At 65.0% G+C, this 19347-nt stretch overlaps 2 protein-coding genes across 3 annotated transcripts in view; both read right to left on the bottom strand.

Annotated features, from left to right (window-relative positions):
- UCKL1 (uridine-cytidine kinase 1-like 1) overlaps positions 1 to 8276 on the bottom strand; it is a 13747-nt gene extending 5471 nt beyond the window's left edge. The window contains exons 1-5 of the mRNA XM_012654626.1: positions 8182 to 8276; positions 889 to 1079; positions 663 to 769; positions 383 to 553; positions 237 to 308 (exon numbers count right to left, since the gene is read on the bottom strand). Of these exons, the coding sequence (XP_012510080.1) occupies positions 237 to 308; positions 383 to 553; positions 663 to 769; positions 889 to 1079; positions 8182 to 8273 (633 nt within the window). The 5' untranslated portion in view covers positions 8274 to 8276. The remainder of the gene's footprint in view (positions 1 to 236; positions 309 to 382; positions 554 to 662; positions 770 to 888; positions 1080 to 8181) is intronic.
- Positions 8277 to 10269: 1993 nt separating this feature from the next.
- On the bottom strand, positions 10270 to 19230 carry ZNF512B (zinc finger protein 512B). Of its 2 annotated transcripts, XM_012654642.1 has the most exons (17): positions 19195 to 19230; positions 17475 to 17621; positions 17038 to 17180; positions 16558 to 16686; positions 15788 to 16464; positions 15467 to 15693; positions 15300 to 15371; positions 15070 to 15213; positions 14825 to 14949; positions 14651 to 14743; positions 14390 to 14488; positions 14139 to 14309; positions 13604 to 13798; positions 13293 to 13394; positions 12899 to 12961; positions 12294 to 12392; positions 10270 to 11921 (listed from the first exon to the last, which is right to left on the bottom strand). In XM_012654642.1, exons 2-17 carry the CDS (start codon positions 17596 to 17598, stop codon positions 11670 to 11672), a joined length of 2715 nt encoding a protein of 904 aa, XP_012510096.1. In that variant the 5' UTR covers positions 17599 to 17621; positions 19195 to 19230; the 3' UTR covers positions 10270 to 11669. The 2 variants fall into 2 exon arrangements, with proteins under 2 accessions (XP_012510096.1, XP_012510095.1); XM_012654641.1 differs by having other exon boundaries at positions 15788 to 16686.
- Between the last annotated feature and the right edge of the window lie 117 nt (positions 19231 to 19347).

The raw sequence follows: 19347 nt of genomic DNA, 5'->3' as shown, positions 1-19347 counted from the left end.
GCCACGCCTGGCACCACTGGGCCCTCCCAGGCGGGAGGAGCGGCCGGCTCGAGCACTTTAGAGGACGGTGGCCTCGGGGACAGGACAGGGGACTGTGCACCTTCGGGATGGGGTAGAACAGGTGACTGCGCGCCTAGGGGACAGGGCGGCAGAGCCTTCCTGCAGGAAGTGCGCAAACGGTGAGCGGGCAGGAGGAGCAGGGACGGCAGGGGTGGGCATTCCGGGTGGACCCTCACCTCCAGCAGCGTCTTGTCGGCAAAGGCCATGATGCCCTCAAAGATGATGACGTTTGCGCCGTAGAGCGTTTTCTGCAAGGGAACCGGGGAGTTGCCAGCGCCCGGCTCGCGCACCCCCCAGCCCTCTCAGCCTGAACCCGGCCTACCCAGTCCTTCTTGCGGCTGTGCGTGGTGAAGTCGTAGATGGGCACCTTCACGCTCTTCCCCTGCTTCAGCTTCTTGAGGGTGGAAATGATGAGGTCGAAGTCGAAGGCGTCCGGGTGGTCGAAATTGAAGTTGTTGTGGGCGGCCTGCTCCTGCTGCTGCTTGGTCAGCACCTGCCAGGGGGAGGCTGCAGAGGAGCTGGGGCCGGGGTGGCCACGCAGGGGCCCAGAGGCCAGGAGCCTGCGTCTGTGGGACACTCGGGGAGCTGGGCCGGGGCCTCACCTTGTAGAAGGAGTCCATGGACAGCAAGACCACCCAGGGCACGTCCAGGGCCTCGATGATCATTCTGGCCACGGTGGTCTTCCCAGAGGCGCTGCCGCCCCCCAGGCCTGTGAGCAGGAGCAGATGGGCTGCACAGACAGGCCCAGAGACACCCACCCACTCGAGGAGGGGACGGCTGAGCCCCCTCCACGAAGCCCCGGTGGCTCACACCCTCCCCTGCTCTCACCGATGGCGAAGGCCTCCTTGGACTGTGTGCCGTGCTCATTGTACCAGGGCGGCCGCCCCGCCGTGTAGATGGTGCGCTTGCTGGTGCGCAGCAGGGGCGGCTCGGACTTGCACTGGCTGGTGGTGCGCTTCCGCGGCGAGCGCCCGGTGCCCACGGGTGGGAGGAGTCTGTCCAGGGATTCCGTGTTGCTGCTGCAGAGAAGGACACGCTTGGCCTTGGCCCAAGGCCGCCAGCCTCGCCGGTCCCTGGCCGTGGGGCATGGCTTAGGGGGGCAGGCTTGACTGGGGGTGCACAGGAAACCCGCCTGCAGTGGGTCCACAGAGCGGGGGGCCCAGGCCCGCTGGACAGACAGACCCTTGTGGCTTGGCCTGGGCACAGGGCCGTGGACCATCACTGTACAACAGCAAATGACAGGAACAGGAGGAGATGCATGTCTCGGGCCATGCTCCTCCCTCTGTGTGGGCCGGGCTGTGCCCCGCACCCCCCGGTGGGCGTGTGAGACAGCGAAGACCCTGCAGAGGACCACACCCCTCTCCCCAACCCTGGACACTCTGAGCAGCCCAATCACTGCTGCCCCAAAGGGCAGGTGCCTGAGACAGGAGGGCAGCCCGCGGGCAGGGGCGAGGCCAGACCAGGCTGTGCATGCCCAGGTGAGGGGGCCACACCTGTGAAGAGGCTTAGTGGCTTCAGGAGAGAGGCTGGGGGGCTTGGCCAGGACCTGTGCCTGCCAGGGACAGGAGTGCTCAGGGCAGGGTGGCCCTGTGGCCTAGCCTCTCTCGCTGTCAGAATGCAGGACGGGGGATCTTGGGCTGAAAGACCTAAGAGGAACCCACTCACTTTTGCTGTGGTCCCTGCTGGGTCCCCAAGGTGGAAACCTATAGCATCCTGCAAACACCTGTCTGGGCTGACTGGGGGAGAGGGAGGGAGCTGGGAATTTAATCTGAGGAAAGCTCAGGCCTGTCTGCGTCACGCCCACAGACATCAGGTCCCTGCTAATTTCTCAGTTGGTTTACATCTCCAAAGTGGGGGGAGGCCCTGGCCTCAAACCCCGGGAGGGGACAGCTTCTGGGAGGCTTGATGTGCTGGAGTCTCCAAAGTGGGGGGGGGGCCCTGGCCTCAAACCCCGGGAGGGGACAGCTTCTGGGAGGCTTGATGTGCTGGAGTGGCCAGCATCGGCCTGAGATGGCTCGGTATATTCTGAGCGGCTCGGATGCTGTGGACACAGGACACAGGCTGGGCGGAAGGCACCCTGTTCCCTGCCTGGGAGTCTGAGCTGGTCACAGTGGCCCAGCATCATGTTTCAGGCCGGCCCACGAAGCTCCCAGGGGTCTGCGGGTTGGCCCTGCAGGTCATGGCCCACCCACGTGGTTGCGGACTGGGCAGAGCAGAGCCCCGGGAGTCAGAAATGGCAGGTGGGCGCGCAGGACGTTGTGTCCACCATGGCTGGAAATGCCACACTCGGTGGAACACTGCAGCTGGGGACAGGGAAAGGCATCCTCAGAGCACGGTCAGGCGAGAAAAGCAGACCACAGGGGGTGCAGCTCCGTTCTACAGACCCTGGCAAATGAAGGCGTCTGCCCGCGTGCATCTGAGCAAGTGAGACATTCGCACGGGCCAGGTGCAACCAGGATCTCCCTGGGTACCAAGTTTGGAACAGGGGCTTCTGCATCATCTGAATGTTTTATAAGCACGTGCCCCTTTGCAATCAAAAACCAAACCACAGGCTGTCTTTTAAGCTTGCTGTCCTGTTGTCGCTGCTATAAGCCCGAGGGGGCAGTGCCACGCTCCCCCAGCTGGTGCCAAGACAAGCGTCTGCCTGCCTCTGGGGCAGCCTGACTACCTCCAGCTGCAGAACACTGGTGTTGCCAGCTGTGCAACCTCCCAGAACACTAGCAGTGCCCGGAGCCGGGAAGGCGGTGTCTGTGTGCTCATGTAGGGCAGTGGAAGAACAGCAGAGCCCAGCGTGTGGCCAGTCACCTCAGCAGCTCCCAAGGGCCCACAGAACAACACGGCGAGAGTCTGAGCCCCAAGAAAACCAGCCGCCTCTACCTGGTGGAAAAACATACTGCGCCTCTCCCTGGAGACACAGAAGGCAGGTCTGCCTGCTTCTACCCATCGTTAGGCGCGCACAGGAGGGAGAGCACGGGGAATAATTAGCCAGTCTGCTGCGCTCAGCCTCCCCTCTGCAACTCTGGCGGTAGCTCTGGAGCTGAGCGCTGGCGTCAGCAGCAGGGCCGGGCACAAACAGCACGGCGGGTGCCAGGATGACCTGCACTGCGCCGGGGAGCAGCTGGCCACGGACAGCACGTGAGACATGGGCCCGCCGGGACCTGCACCCCTCTCAGCCAAGAACAGACAACGGACTCAGCAATCGAAAGCAATGACGTCCCTGGGCCCCTGGATGGAGGGTCGCTTGCTGCTCACCTGGGCACACAGGTCCCGAGGTAAACAAACGGGCCTTCGGGGCTCATCCTTGGGGGCCGCTCCTCCCAGCGGGCAGTGGTCGGGGGCCCACAGCTGGGGAGCCTGGGCTGGGAGCTGCCTTGGCCCGCAGCAGCAGTGTGCTCTGAGCTGACGGGGGAGCTCTGGTGGCCCTGGAGGCCACGGTGGGCAGAGGACAAACACAGGCCGTCCCGTCCCCTCCCCTCTGCGCCTGACCCCACCGTCTACAGGGAATCTCACTCTCTCTTCAGCCTCGGGGAGGAAACTCCAGCACAAAGTCTGACTCACAAGGGGCAAGACCTCAAGGACGAAGCTTCCAACAGCACCAGTGGCCCCATGCCCTGGGTTCCAGGGGTGAGCGCTCACACGCAGCTGTGACGGACGTGGTGCCTGCCCCCAGGTGCTCACCCACGCGTGTCTTGGCAGGAGCCTTCGGGTCCCCACTTGTGACTGTTCCTCATACTATGAAATAACAACCACGGATCCCTGCCACGGCTCGTGCTCCTGAGAATGGTGCCACACACTGCCACACAGGCCAGGGGCAGCTTTGCCTGAATCCGCCTCGCCACAGGCTTTCGGGGCCAGACGGCCTCAGGCCGCGTCTGCGCCAAGCCCAGCCCCGCTGCCTTCTCCAAAGCTAGTGTGCCTCCGGGAGCCCAGGACCAAGTCTCACCCCATTTTCCACAAGAGGCACCCCTTGAGAAAGGAAAGTAGCACAAAAGACCTCATTTCCTGTCCACAGATGAAAAAGGGTGCTTCCGGCCACAGTGACAAAAATTAATTTCAACCCAGAGTTATGAGCCACAACCGACACAAGACACACCCGTGACCGAGGGCCCCGAGCTCTGCCCAGCTCCTGAAAGCACCTGCAGCCTGTTTGCTTCCTCACACCCACAGACGCACACCGCACAGGCCCAGGACAGCAAGGCCACGGGGAAGGTGGCTTCCCCCCAGCAGGGCCTCATTGCTGTGACTCACCTGCCTTCTGCTCCAAGGGCCCGGCACCCTGAGATCCTGATGCCAGGGTAAGCCGGGGGAATGCTCATAGCTGAGGACATGGGTGGACACAGGTCCCGGAGGTGGGTGCTCCTGGATAGCGGGGTGACCCCAGGTATGTGTCGTGGGGCTCTGGGATGGCAGTTATGGGGGTATCACCACCTCTGAAACTCACAGTGGTCCCCCAGGCCAGCTCAGGAGCTCTGGCCGTCTAAACTGCCCCTCCCTGGGTGGGACCCCTCTTGGCTGGCACAGCAGGTGAGGACCTGGATGGGGTTGGACACCGGGAGGCAGAGCTGGGCGGTCCCTGTGACCCCACCGTACTAAGGCAACAGCACTCACCGCTGTCCTCAGAGGCCAAGGCCAAGGCATAAGAGGATCACCGAGCTGAGGGCTCGTGCCTGCCCGATATTAATAGCACTGGCTTTGCCTGGCGTGGCCTGGACAGCCCAACCCCAGGGCAGCCCTCAGTGTGAAGGGCCCTCCTGAGCGTGGGCTGGCACAGCCACGGTGGGTCTGAGGACCACTGTGCTCCTGCGCCCTCCCAGCATTCCATGGAAAAGGCTGCAGAGCCAATCCCCACAGCCAAGACAGGGACATCTGAGGCGCCTCTTGAACAGGTGACCTGAATGTCAGTGCTGAGCTGGGCGCCCCACCCCTGGCCCCAAGGTGTCTCCTACAGGCATAAACAAATCTGAAACTCAACCCTCTGACACCAGCCGAGAATAACTGCCCTACCTGCCCCGTCCCTGCCTCACCCAGCTCAGCCCGCAGCAGATAACGTCCAGGAGCCAGGAGCCAGCCCCGCCCCAGCAAGGTGTCACAGCTAAAATCCCTCCACTGTCCCCGGGGGAGGATGAAGCAATCTCGTTTGCCACAGCAGTCTCTCTGCACGCTGCCTTCCAGCACAGAGACGGGCTGTCCAGGGCTTGGGGAAGAGGGAAGATTCTACATGGGGTTCACACACCTGAAAGGTGGGCCCTCTGGGCAGCTGCCTCGGATGTGCCAGTGGCACCTCTGTCCGTGTGCACAGGAGCTACACCTCCTGACCTGCTCCCAGGGGCTGGCTGTCCACACTGCTGGCCTGGGAAGGTGGGCGGGGCCAACCCACAGTCAGGGGTGCAGAGCTGGGACTCCTGGGAGTTCACTAGCTTGGCTGTTTGGGCAGCAGGGTGGACTCAGGCTGGCCAACCTGGCATGTACCCTGGATGCCCCAGGGGGCCAGGACCCAGGTTGGGTAGGAGGCTACAGGTCTGTGGAAAGCCAGTACTGTGCTGGCCCAGAAAAGGGAGGCAAGAGCCCAGGTATGCAGCTGCTAACTGAACCACCAGGTTCCGCCCTGGTACTGCCTGGCCCTGCCACAGGCCACCCTGCTGAGGATGGTGTCCAGCATGGCCCTCCATGGAGCTGGCCTCTTGGCCATGCAGCCCAGGGCAGGGAGGGACAGGACCTCCTGGCCATTCCGAAGCAGGTAACTTCCAGACTCTCCTGCTGTTGGTCTGCCGAGCGCCCATATCCTCCAACCTATATGCCCAGAACACTGCCGCTGACCCCGCCAGGTTCTGACTCACCAGGGCTGGGATGGGCCAGAGAACTCCCATTCCCGGCATCACCTATAGGGTGCAAATGCCGCTACCAGAGCCACCTGGCTATGGCACCTTCTGCCTGAGGTTTCCTCCTACTGCAGCTCTCAGGGCTGTTTGAGGCAGGTGGTGCTGGAGGCTGCCCTAGTCACCTCAGGACACCCCTCGCCACCCCCTCACCTGCCAGCCGTTCCACTCTGGGCTACAGCACCTTCACCGCCCACCACGGGGCCACCGCTTGCCTCATTTTCCTCAAGGACAGCAGCAGGTGCACTACGGGAGGGTCACAAGGACCAAAGCAGGTGCCGCATCATCAGTGATAAGGACCCACGAGTGATGTCATCGTAAGGAAATAAGCACAAACGTGTGTAGAGCCACTCCTCACTGACCTGTCTACGATGCCAGTGAAATCGGAAACAAACGTCTGACAGCAGGGACGTGGCACGCTCAACAATGACCTTGAAGGAACAGTCGTGTGGGACACAGATGCGACAGGAAGGTTTCAGGCCCTCCCTCGCCGCGGCTCAGCGTCATCCTGCCACTCGGGTTGCCGTCACCCGAGGACCCTCCCCCCCACTGCCTGGGCACAGCACCTCCTGACACCCAGCTGGGTTTAAGAGTTCTGCTGGGTGAATAAAATGAGGCCAGAGGGAGGAGCAGCAGCTAGTCCACAGGAGCCAATCTGGGCCAGACCCCGGTGGTTCCAGACTGGCTCAGGGACAGTGTTGCTCGGGCACCTTTCTTAGGGTGACGGAGGATTAGGAGGTCGGGGGGCTTGCGCTGGCCCATCCCACCACCCTGGAAACCTTTCCTCAGCAGAACTCTTCTTTCTGGCTGCTCTGGGCAGCTCATCGCCAGCGTCCCTCCACTCCCCACGTCTCGGCCACAGCTAGGAGTCACAAAGGACTCGTGCCTGCACCAGCAGGGGCCAGCTCTGAGACAGGCGCGGAAGACAGAGCCATGAGGGGCAGGTGGGCCGTAAACAACCGACAAACAGACTGCGCTGCCGCAGCCCACCGATGGGGAAGGAGAAACCGGAGCAGTGGTGGGGAGCCACAGGGGCATCTGCGCAGACCTTGACACCCCGCCACAGCCCGCCTGGGACACCGGGGTAGCACTGAAGGCTGTGGGGACACATCTGAGGAACAGCAAGAAGGGCCACTGGGCTGGGGCAAGGAAGCCCTGGAGGGGACGGCCCCGGCAAAGGTGTGGGAAGTGCAGACGCAGCTCTGGACGAAGAGTGCTGTGGCTACACTCGCTGCCGGCAGTCCTAGCTCCCGCTGTCCCCCGGTGGCCACGCTGAGGAAGGACAGCAGTCTCCACCTCCCGTGGCACTGTGCCCAGTGCACCATCTGGGCACAAGGCAGGCCCGGGCGGCCGCTGCCACCAGCCTGTGTCATCACGGAGTAGCCCTCAGCCTCTCCCATCTTGACTTAAATCAAAGGCCCGCTTCGCAACCAGCAGGTGAACAGACTCGGGTCCTCTTGGCCCTCAGCCATGGCCCGCTCCTGGCCACTGCCCACCGGGAGGCTGTGAGCCGAGAGGACGCAGGAATCGCTCCCTCAGGGCCGGGAAAGGCTTTCTGCCCGGCGGCTCCTGGTGGAGAGTTGCCATTTGCAGCTCCCCAGGCAGCAGCACCCAGACCTGAAGTCCAGGCACCCGGGTTTCTGCCCTGAGTGACAGCTGGCACCCAGGGAAGAGGTTCCCGAGCCGCCCCTCGCCTCCCCAGGGGACCCCGCTCAGACCCGGAGGGAGGAGGTGCGAGCGCCGGCGGCCCCGGGCACCGCGCGGCCACTGCCCCCTGACGGCCACGCCGCGAGGGCGCCAGAGAGCGTCGCCCCGGACGGGGGTGGCCCTCCCCTGCACCCCTGCTTCCTCCCTCCGTGCTTTTGCGAAGCCCTGCAGAGCCTCAGGGGCTCCCCACGCGCAGGCAGCAGAGCCCCGGCCCGGCGGGAAAGGAGCAGGCCGAGCCGGGCCGAACCACCCGCGCCTAAGCCGGAAGGTCAGGAAGGCACAGCCGGCTGGGCCGCCCACTCGCGACCGGGGCCGGGGTCGGCAGGCGCGGGCGTGGAGGTCCGCGCACGCGGCGGCGGGGACCCCAGCGACAGCCGCCCGGGTTGCCCGACGCCGCCACGGTGCGCGGAGGAGACTGACGCCGCCTTCCGCGCCGAGGCCCAGCGCCAGCCCCGCGGGGCCGCGACCCGCGCCCCCCGCTTCCCGCTGCCGCGTGCACGGGAGGGAGCGCGCCCCCGCTCGCCGGCGCCGCGCCTACCGGTCCTCGCTCGCGGCCTCGCTCTCCTCGGCCGGCCGGGGGGGCGGCGGGGCCGGCGGGGCGGCGTCCGCGGGGGCCGGGGGCGCAGCCATGGAGCTCGCGGGCCTCGGGAGCCGCCGGGAGCGGGGCCTGACCGCGCGGACTACGAGCCCCACAAGGCCGCGCGCCTTCCGGGAACCGCCGGGAGCGGGCCCCGGCCGCGCGGACTACGAGCCCCACAAGGCCGCGCGCCGGGACGGGAGCCGCCGGGAGCGGGGCCTGACCGCGCGGACTACGAGCCCCACAAGGCCGCGCGCCTTCCGGGAGCCGCCGGGAGCGGGCCCCGACCGCGCGGACTACGAGCCCCACAAGGCCGCGCGCCTTCCAGGAACCGCCGGGAGCGGGGCCCGACCGCGCGGACTACGAGCCCCACAAGGCCGCGCGCCGGCCCCGCGCCCTCAGAACCCACCGCGTTTTGCCACAAACTCAGCCGCACAAAAGCCCTGGAAAAAAAATCAATAAACATTTATTCGATACAGTCATCTTTAATACATACAGTGATGGCCCGCCCCGCGCCACTCGGGCCGGGGCGGGGCGAGGACGAGGACCAGGGACAGATGGTCACAGGGCAGGTGGCCGGAGCTCACCGTCAAAACATCTTGCAAATAAACACTTTGTAGATAGAATATATATGTATATATATGGTTACAAGTGATAGCTGGAGCCTCTCGAAATGCACTTATGTACTGAGAACTGGCGATAAAAACCCAAACCAAGGAACCCCAAGTATAGGACGCGTGGCCACCAGGCAGGGGGTGTGACCTGCTGGTCCTCCCAGCCCCAGCCCCAGGGAAAGCGGCCGGGGGCCCCAGCAGGGCACGGGGACAGCCCGCCCCTCCCGGTCAGGGCGCCCCAACGGCACGCAGGGAGCTCCCTCAACTGCCTTTGCCGCAAATAAAGTGCATCCTATCTTTGTGTGAAGTGTCAGCCCCTCGAGTCAGCCCGTCGGGCACTCTCCTGTTCTTTGGGGTGGGGAGTTGCGCTAAACCAGAGGTAGATCCGCAGAGAGGGCTCCAGACCCGGCTGCGGGCAGGGCCCAGGCCCACCACACCCTGGGGTCTACCATGCTGGTCCCCCTCACAGAGGCATCCAGGGTGCTCACCTGGCCACAGGTGGGCCAGAGTAGGAGGTGGGCAGGTCCTTTGGAGCCCCACCGGAGCCCCTACCCCCTTGGGAGGAGGGCCCTGCAGACCAGCTTGCCAGCACCTGGGGAAGAGGGGGGTGGGGGTGCTCAGACCCAGTGGCCACATTTGGCAGAGCGCCCACACCTACTTTACAAAGAAGGGGGTTAAAGTGCTAAACATCAAGTCATCCAGGGCCCCCTTCCCACAGGACTACCACCTGTGGGCTTTCGGGGTGTCCTGGAAACTCATCCCCCAGCAAAGACCAGACCCCCTCCTCCTCTCCCCAAGGGCCAAGTACCTGAGAGGCTGGGGTGGGCAGCCACACCCTGCAGAGGTGTTGGGGTCCAACCTGCCCCACCATTGGTGACAAGGACAAAGTGCACCTAAGCTCCAGCCCGGAGGCGCCTGCTCCCCCGCCACTCGCCACTCGTGAGGCTACCCCTGCAGAGCTGCCTGGCCCCACCTCCCCCCACCACCAGCTGCACTCCCCAGGGAAGCTCTGGAACACAGGAAGGGAAGCCCTCCTTCCCCAAACCCTACCCACTCTTTGACCTTTGCCGCTGGACCACCCCCGCCTGTCCAAGCCCCCATCCTCTGACAAGGTCAAGGTTTGTGAGAGTGAGGGAAGTCCCCACATCCCCTCCCTAGCACACCACGCCAGGGCTGCCCGGGGTCAGAGCCTTCTGGCTGAAGGAAAAAGCCAGAGACAGAGCACAGCGACCCCAGCCCCAAAGCTCCCCTGGAACTTGTCTCCCTACTGGAACCCCCTGGTGAGAACTGGGGGGCAGAGAGGGTGCCCCGTCAGCACTGCCTGTCTGAGCAGCACAGGCCCCACCCCAGAGGCACGCACCCCGCCCAGCCCAGCCCCCAGCCCCGCCGTGGGCACCAGGAAACCCTTAGCACCAAAATGTCAGATTGTTGTGAGTTTTTGTATAAAAAACAGAATTTAAAAAAAGGTTGTTACTTGTCACAGCAACAAGACTGGCATCCACTACACCCAGGAGACACACGCACACGGGCAAATATCAAAATTCACATCATCCAGGATCAGCAAGGATGAGCCCTCAGCCCACCCCCTGGAAAACGGCCTCCGTCCAAGCCCACCCCTCCCCACAACGCTGCAGTTGGAAGGTGGAGGCCCAGGAGGAAGCCAGAGGCTGTGTGGTCACCTCCTCCAGGCTCCCTGGACTCCCTGACCACCCAATGCCCAACCTGCAGACCCCACCAAACTGGGGGCCCCACAAGGAGCAAAGACAGCCCTGGAGTGCCACCAACCTACTGTGACCTTGGCCAAGGGCCCTCCCCTGGCTGGCTCCTGCACCAAATGAAACACAACCAGAAATGAAGGAGCAGGTAGAAATGGGGGGGAAGGGGTTCCCACGGGAATGTGGCCATGGGGCCAACCCACATTGGCAGAAGGAAGGCTGCCTTCCCCCAGTGGCCACTCAGAGCCAGGCTGCTTGTACTCAGTGTCCTCCCCACGGGCCCCAGAACCCAGACTAGTCCGTCTGCACCATCAGGCTGCCCCGGCCCAGGTCACCCACGTCCAGAAGCTGAAGGTGGGAGGCAGAGCACACAAAGGGGGCCCCTCGCCCCCAGGGCTGGCAGCCGTGTCCAGGAGCCTCACGCCGCTGCTCCTGCCACTCTGCAGGTGGGAGAAGCAGCATCCCTCCCCTGCCCCGAGCAGGGAACACTGCAGACACAGGCCTGAGGGGCTGGGCACGGCAGAGCAGGGTGACACGACAGATGAAGGGTGGGGCAGGGCACAGGCCTGGAGAGGTAGAAAACAGAAGCAGAGGAACCAGAGGTGGTGGACCAGGGAGGGCAGGCGCCTGTCAGGTCAGCACGGCCGTGGCTGGGTGGGGGTCTGTCCTGGGAGGTAGCTGGGTACCAGATTCCAGTGTTGGGTGGAGGCGAGGCCCAGAGGGTGGCTGCCAGGGCTGTGCAGGTGCCCTCACCAGCCCAGAGCCAGGAGTCACCAGGGACGCCAAGGTGGGATCCAGCAGGGCCTGAGGAAGCAGACACGGGGGCCTGAAGGCCACGTGCCTGCTCCACGCCGTGGCCCTGACGTGTTCTCCCAGGGAGGGCTGACCTTCCGGCTATTGCACTTCTGCTCCGGCCCCGGGGGTCCCAACCCAGGTGTGCCCTGAGCAGGGTGAGGGCCACCTGCAGGGAGGGGAGAGTGGCTGGCCGCCCCACTGGACGGATGAGAGGGCAGGGTAGGGATGGAGAACTGGAGGACAGCAGGTCCTGGAGCCAGCTGCCCCCACCCTGGGCAGAGTGGGGCATGGCGGCCGGGCGGAGGCCGGGCCCCACCCGCCAAGCTCACTTTTCAGGTGCTTTGCCAGCTCCCCCCTTCCGGCCAGCAGCGCCCCGGGCCCCCTTGTCTCTGCATCCCAGGGGCCAGTCGTCCCGGCGGGGGGGCAGCTTGGGCACCGGCTCCTCTGGGGGCCGCTCCTTGGGCTTGCGGCCCCGCTTCTTGCCGCCCGCCAGGTTCTTCTTCTTCTCCTTCTTGGGCACCACCGAGTCCTGGCTCCTGTGTTTGGGAGGTGGGTCTGCTGAGGTACGGAACCAGTTCTGGGGAGAGAAAAGCGGCGATGAAGACCTGGGCACAGGAAGATACCGAGCACCTGAGCCAGGTGTGACCCCAAAGCTGCAGACCCAGCCGCCTCCGGAGCCAGTCAGGCCACTGCAACGAGGTGACGGAGGGGCTGGCACCCACCAGAGGGGGGGCACCTGTTTGGGGTGCCTGGTGGGGTGCGGCCAAGCCTCTCAGCTCCCCAGGACAGCAAGACGCCACTTAGAGGAGAGACCACCGGATTTCCCAACACCAGTCATTTGCTCAGACACGCACCATGCAGGCCACAGAGCTCTCCACCACCCCGACCCTCGCCCAAGGCCCTCCTGGGGTAGCCCCTCTGGCCGCCGGGCCCGCAATGGCTCTCACACCTCCGCGTGGGTCTTGAGGATGTGGTATTTGACGCCACTCTCGGAGCTGAACTCCTTCGGGCATAGCAGGCAGCGGTACTTCCCCACCAGGTGGTCCCCCTGCAACACACCGGGCAGTCCAGGCCCCGAAGCTTAGCTCCGCCCCAACTCTTGGAGGCCCCAAATCACCCAGATCTGTCCTAAGCCCTTACCCTGCAGCTAAAGGGACAGGTGCCGAGGAGGCCAGCGCCAAGCCACCCTGCCGCAGCAGGCGGGAGGTGAGGAGAGGGTTTAAGAGGCGAGTGCCCAGGCGAAGGCTTGTGGACCTTGCCAAGGGTCCTTTATCCCAAGCCGGTGCGTACCCTCTGCCCTGGGCAGGGTGACCACCCACACCCACACAGACCAGGGCCCTGAGGGCAGGACTTGGGACCCACTGACTTGTGGCAGGGGGACAAAGAGGTATCCTAGGCTGGCCACCAACCACTGGCCAGTCCATGGGCTCGTGGAATAGGCAGCTCTACGGGGGACGGAGTAGGGCCTCCTGCTAATGTGGAGACCCCCGGCGGGGTTAGCTGGGAGCACCGAGCACCGAGTACCTTGCCCGGCTCGGGGGCCCCAGAGCTGACCTTGCTGCAGCTGGCGAGATGGGCCTTGAGTCCGGACACGCTGGAGTAGATGGCTTCACAGCACTGCGGGGGAGGTGGCCGCGGGTGAGGGTCCGCCAGGTGGGCACCCCACAGAGACAGACCCCTGTTCTAGCCTGGGGGAGCTCTGAGGCCTCTTTGGGGCAGTGGGGGGACCTGACTCCCGAAGTCCTGGGAGTGGGCAGGCTGGGCACACAGGGCCTGAAGTCAAGGTCCCCTCTGCTGACGAGGGCCCCTCTGAGGACCCCGTGAGGGCCCGTGGTGGAAGTGGCTGGTCACCTCCCACAGGTCTCTATCTCAGCCCCTGCTCCTGCCCAGGGGCCATCCCAGGCTGTCCCCGAGCTGTGTCCCCACGCCCCCGTGTGCCCCAGCTCACGTTGTTGGGGCAGTTGACGTGGCCCTTCTCCTTCACCTCGCTCTTCCACGCCTCCAGCAGCTGGGGGTTCAGCGTGGGGAGCCCCGGCCGCGTGTAGTTGAGCTGTGGAGTCAGGCGCAGCAGCAGGGTGAGCCTGAGGCCCAGAGGACACCCCGGCTGCTCTAAGAATGCCGCGGCTCAGCAGCAGCTGGCCCAGGTCACAGCCGACTCTGGGACGAGGCGCGTCCTGACCAGGGGGCTGTGGGCTCGGAAGAGCGAACGGCAGGACTGTGGCCCACTGCCCCCAGCCGGCGCTTGGGCAGGCGGCTCACCCTGGCGGTCTCGGGCACGAGGTCGTCCTTCATGCGCCGCTTGGTCCAGTCTCGGGCCAGCTCGTCCTCTGCGATCTCCTGCAGGTGGAACACGGCGACCTGGGCCGACGTGCGGCGGATGCGACCACTCGGGGTCCGCTCCACACCCAGCAGATCCTCCGCCTCGGGGGGCTTGTTTGTGGGCTCCTCGGGGGGCTGGAGGGCACAGATGCCAGAGTGAGCCACGGGCAAAGACCGGGAGAGACAGGGCTGGCGTGGTGTGCGGGGGGCCCCCTGAAGGTACGCCCAGGAGACGTACGAGTAAGTGGGGGGCGCGGGTGACACAGGCAGCCCGAGGGAACACAGAGGCACCAGGGTTCCAGGCTCCCGCCCTCCCACCCCCGGGACACGTCTGCTGCAGGGAGGGACGGAGAACATATGTATCAGCAGCACATGCACACACACACTCAGCATCCAAGGGACATGGGAACACACGTGGCACACAGGAAAGAACACTGAGTCACAGCACGGGACGCGGGTCACTGTGGCCGCTCACCGGAGCTGTGTGCTCCGAGCGCATGTGGTAGTCGTGGCCGGCCTTGGAGCGGTACGTCTTGCCGCAGTGGGCGCAGGGGAAGGAGGGGCTGTCCAGCTCGCAGGGCGGCTTCCCGCAGCGCCGCTGGTGGTACTGGTAGCCCATGAGGCTGGAGAAGGCGGCCCCGCAGCCCTGGGGGTCCAGGGGCCAGAGGTCAGGCAGGTGGCCAGCGCGTGCCAGCCCCGTGGCCCGCCGTGTGCCCCTCCACTGACCTCCTGGGGGCAGCGCAGCCGTCCCATCTGCTTCAGCACCTTGCGCAGCCGCTCTCGCTCCTCCTGCTCACCCCCCTCGGAGGCCTCGGCGTCGGAGGGCTGGGGACCGGGCGAGCCTCAGTACCCTCCACCACGGGCCCTGCCCTGCCCGGCGGGGGGCCGCAGTCATCGGAGGTTGGGTGTGGGAGGGGAGGGGCTGCAGTGGGAGTGGGGTGAGGGTCGGAGGTCGGGCGGGAGGGGGCTGGGAGCCAGGCGGCGTACCTTGGCGCTGTGCTCGGCCATGGTGTGGTAGTTGAGACCCGCTTTGGACTTGAACTGCTTCCGGCAGTGCTGGCACTTGAGCGCGTCCTGCAGCTGCGGACGCGGCCCGACCCGTGAGGAGCGGGGCCTGGGGACCTGGGGGTCCCCCTCCCGGCCCCTCCGAGGCAGCCTTACCTTCTGACACACCTCCATGTGCTTCTTCAGTCCCACGAGGGTCTTCCGGGTGACCACGCTGCACGTGGGGCACACGGCCTCCCCTCGCTCGTGGATGGCCCGCTGCCACTGCTCCTCAGGGCCACCTGCGGGGCGGGGCCAGGCCTCAGGGGCTGGGGTGCTCCCGGACGCCCTGCATGCCAAGTGCAGAGTCCAGGGTCCACACTCATCCCCCGTCCCTCCGCCACGGGCCAGGCATCCCCTACCTGGGGCTGGGTGGGCCGTGGGGGCTGGTGGCTCCTTGCTGACAGTGATGGGGGCTGGAACTTTCTTCCGCGTGTCCTCAGGGCTGAGCCCCTCCTGCTTCTTGGAGCGGTGGACTCGGGCCTTGTCCTCGGCTTTGACCAGGCCTGTGCGCACACGGGCAGGGGGTGGTCTGAGGAAGCTGGCACATGTGTGGACACACCCAACCCTGGAGATGCCCACGGGGTCTTACCTTTGAGCCCAAAAGTCCCTGAAATGGATGGCTGCTCCCCTGTAAACTTCTTGGGTGTTTTCTGTTTCCTTCCTGACTCGGGGAGAAAAAGAGGGGCCGAGATTCTGGTCAAATAACCATCCGGAGGCTGGGGCCTGGCCTGGCCGCTGCCCCCAGGGCCCTCTTACTGTGCCTTGTGCGCTCCGGGTCCTCCTCCGGCAGGGACGCGGAGCCTGCCGCCCGCAGTATCTCCTTGCCCCCTGAGGGCCTGCTGCCCAGCAACGAGGAGCCGCTGCTGGAGTCTGCGCTCAGCTGGAAGGCCGAGCTCTGGCCCATGGTGGACGGGCCATACTCCCCGTTCTCTGGCCTTGCCAGCTTGGGTGGGATGGGGCAGGTGTCCAGGTTGTCCGCAGCCCTGCAGGGAGCAGGTGACGTGAGGGCCTGACTCTGGGCCCCGTTACCCCAAGCCACGGCCAAGGAGCACCTCAACCTGGAATGAGCTCTCGTACCTTTTCTTACCACTGTTCCTCCCTGTGGTCCGAGGTGCTTTGTTTTCAGACCTGGTCAGCAGCACCATTTTGCACGGTGGTGTGTGTCTGCTGATGGCAATTGGCCTGCTGACTGTCACTGGCTTGGTGACCACAATGGGCCTGCTGACCGTCACTGGCTTGGTGACCGGCACAGGTTTCGTGACTGTCACAAGTTTTGTGACCGGAATGGATTTGGTGACTGGCACGGACTTGGTGACCGGCACGGGTTTGGTGACCGGCACAGACTTGGTGACTGGTATGGGCTTGGTGACTGGTACGGGTTTGGTGACTGGTACGGGTTTGGTGACTGGCACGGGCCTAGTGACTGGCATGGCCTTGGTGACCGGGATGGGCCTGCTGACTGTGACGGGCTTGGTGACTGGTACAGGCCTGCTGGCCGTGACGGGCTTGCTGATGCCGATGGGTTTGCTGACACCCACGGGTTTGCCAATGGTGACGGGCTTGCTCACGCCAATGGGCTTGCTGACCCCAACAGGCCGGCTGACGGTGACCGGCCGGCTGACTGGCCCAGGTTTGGGGGCAGGCAGGGGTCGGTCCATGTGGTTCCAAATCCGGTGCTTCTCCAGCTGGGTCTTGGAGGTGAACGCGGCCTCGCAGAAGGGGCAGGGGAAGGCCAGCCTGTCTGAGATGGCGCCCTGGGCAGGGAGGGCAGGTGTGGGCCGGGGCCCCGAGGGCCTCTGCCCAGACACACACCCTGGCCTCTTGCTCCCCAATCCCCAGTCCCTTACCCCTTGGCACCGCTGGTAATGGTACTTGAGCCCATAGATGCTGGGGAACTCCAGCCAGCACCCTGAGTTTGGACACTTCACTCTCGAGTGTGCCTTGAATTCATCTTTCCACTGGTTCATCAGGGAGAGCTGGGTGAGGAAAGGCCAAGCTGCTGACCCTGAGGGCTCAGCCCACCCACGCCCCAGACTCCAAGCCCTCCCTGGGCCTGCAGGGCACACCCCACACGAGCCGCTCGACCTCGGGAATGCAGCCAGAATTCAAGCCACCTACGCAGTGGCTGCGCACCAGACCTGTTCTACGAGCCCCCCAACACGATCCACTAGAACCTCACGGCACGTCAGCCGCGTGAAGCCTGCCAGGCCAGTGCCCACACCCGGAGGCATGGAGTTGGTGTCTTATGTGCGGAGGGCAAATGAGGGCAGGGCAGTGGCCCGGACAGGAGGCCTCAGTACACCTCCCCCAGCCCTCAGGGAGCTCACAGGAATGTCTCGGAGAGCCTGATTCTCAGCTTTTGGACGCCCCTTTTTCTTCCCTTCCATCTTGTCGCTGGCTGGACTCGTGTGGTCGAAGCAGAGCGGAGCTTGGCCAGGCACTGTCTGTCCACTGCGGACCACTGGAATCCCTGCAGCACACAACACACCCCCGCTCGGAGGCTTGCCTGCCACCGGGGGCTGCTGGGGTCCAGAGTGCACCTCGTTTTCCCAACACCAAGTTGCAGTGGGGAGAGCATGGCCAGCCTAGGACGAGAACCCTAGGCCCCGGGCTATGTCCAAGACGGACCCCACCCCAGGAAGGTCCTCAGGAACTCAAGTGCCTGGCTGGGTGTCCAGGGACTGGATGCCCGGGAAGGTGGCCCACTCCTACCGCTTGCTGCCCATGATCATCTACAACTTGTTTTAGCTCTGACTCCTCTTACCCAGCTTCGGTGGGTCATGCAGCATAGGAAGTCGGACTTCCTTCCGGCCACCATCCTTCCCGGGTCCACTCCTGTTGGACCCCTGGAGCCGACGGCCACCTCCAATGCAGAAGGGGTCCGTCATCTCTTCAGAATGAGCGGACAGACCTGTAAGGCCCAACAGACCTGACTCAGGACATGTGGTGGAGCTGCCCTGGATCCCACCCCCCGGGACAGGCCCTCTCTTTGGCCAGGGAAGGGGAGGCTGCCCTCCTGTGTTTCTGGTCACACAGGAAGGAAAGGGATAGGGGCTTGCGGTTTAGGGAAGGAGCTGCCCAGCCAAGTCTCCCAGATAACCCAAGAGGCATGACAAGTTTGGAAGCACTCAGTCCTGTCCTGAGACCCTCGACAGCTTCGGCAGACTTTCTCTGTCCCAAACATACAGTCCCAAAGTGTGCCGAGGATTACGCACCCCACTCCCCGTGCTGGGCGGGGGGTGTCCCCAGGAGAGGTGACTTGTGCAGGAGGAAGGAGGCTGACAACATCCCTCTGGGGGCCAATTATGAGACCAGTGATGGCTGAGGGCTCACAGGCTGCTCCTGCACTGGGGGACACCTTCTCCCACACGACCCTCAGCTCTTCCCACCCAGACCTGATGCAATGCCAACCTGCCTGGGTGGGCATCCCTGGATTCTTCTGCCCAGACACAGAGGGAATACAGCCAGGGAGGGGCCCCAGCCCACTACCCAATGGGCAGACTGACGACCCCATCACACCCAGTTCTGGTCCCTGTGGCAGCTGAATCTGCCCACCTGACCTGGTCTCCAGCAAGGACCCCTTTATCACCACGGAGACCTCTTGCTTAGCCCCTCGGCTACCCCTGGCTGGCTGATCTCCCCCCACCTCCACTCTCAAGAGCCTCTCCGTCCCCTGCCTGTAGACCCACCGGCCCACTACCGCAGACAAGCCATGGTGAGCACGGGCAGGGAAGGCCCAGCTCCAGAGTCCCCCAGGCCGCTGGCCAGAGAGAACACCCTGCCGCCCAAGGCTGGGTCTCCGTGGCCCGCTCTGCTGGAGAGGACACCCCCTGAGAACTGGGAAGCAGAGGGACTCCAAGCTTAGCCCTGCCGGACCCTCCCACAGCAGTACCCCAAGCCACAGAGGGGGTGGTCCCAGGAAGTAGCGTAAGGGTCATGTGAGCAGACGACCCCTTCCTGGTCGTTTCCAATTAACTTAGATCAGAGGACAGGGGAAGGGGCTGCTGAGTCCAGGAGGCCAGAGGACCAAGGTCGGAGATCAGGACAGTCATTGCCCACTGCGGAGTGGGATGCCAGGTCCTGGGCCTGGGGGCAGGAAGGGGCTAGGACACAAAGTTCTCTGGAAGTCCTCACTCTGCAAGTTTGAAACGAGACTCCGACGGCCCCTGCGGCCTGCGGGGCAGGTGCCCGCCGAGCGCCCCCCTCCACTTTCCGGGAAGCCCGGCACAGAATTCAGAGTAGGGGTCCGAGGCCGGGGTTGGCCTGGGAGGCAGGGACCCTCCTTGCAACCCGGCCAGGCACTCGCGCACGAGGCCGAGGAGAGGCGTCCCCCGCCCGGGGACGCGGAGGGTCGCCAACCCTCGGGGGAGGAGCCCGCGCTGACCGCGGAGAGGCCGGCGGCCAGGCCGCCGCGAAGGCCGCTCCGCCGGGGACCCGGGCCCAGGCCCCGCGCGCGGACGAGGCGGCCCGGCCCCGCCACCCACCTGTCACCTGCGGCCGGTGCAGGCGCGGGCCGCGGCCTGGCCCCGGAAGGGCCGCCGGCGGGGGGGCGCAGCGGTGAACCAAAATGGCGACTTTTTCTGGAGAAGGAGGAGGCGGGAAGGCGGCGTCGGCGCGGGGCGCGGCGCGGGGTCCGG

Source organism: Propithecus coquereli, unplaced genomic scaffold, assembly GCF_000956105.1.
Source record: "Propithecus coquereli isolate 6110/MARCELLA unplaced genomic scaffold, Pcoq_1.0 Scaffold442, whole genome shotgun sequence".
Classification (NCBI taxonomy): Eukaryota; Metazoa; Chordata; class Mammalia; order Primates; family Indriidae; genus Propithecus; species Propithecus coquereli.
The sequence above is the reverse complement of the archived record's forward strand: the minus strand, read 5'-3'. Positions and strand labels throughout refer to the sequence as shown.

What these genes read in the sequence shown, in the direction of transcription:
- ZNF512B (XM_012654641.1), bottom strand. Translation starts at nt 17,598, where the DNA reads ATGACGGACCCCTTCTGCATTGGAGGTGGCCGTCGGCTCCAGGGGTCC. An exon ending in GCATGACCCACCGAAGCTGG is followed by an intron (nt 17,181 to 17,474) that starts GTAAGAGGAGTC and finishes TGTGTGCTGCAG; the next exon opens with GGATTCCAGTGGTCCGCAGT. An exon ending in TCCTCAAGACCCACGCGGAG is followed by an intron (nt 11,922 to 12,293) that starts GTGTGAGAGCCA and finishes TTCTCTCCCCAG; the next exon opens with AACTGGTTCCGTACCTCAGC.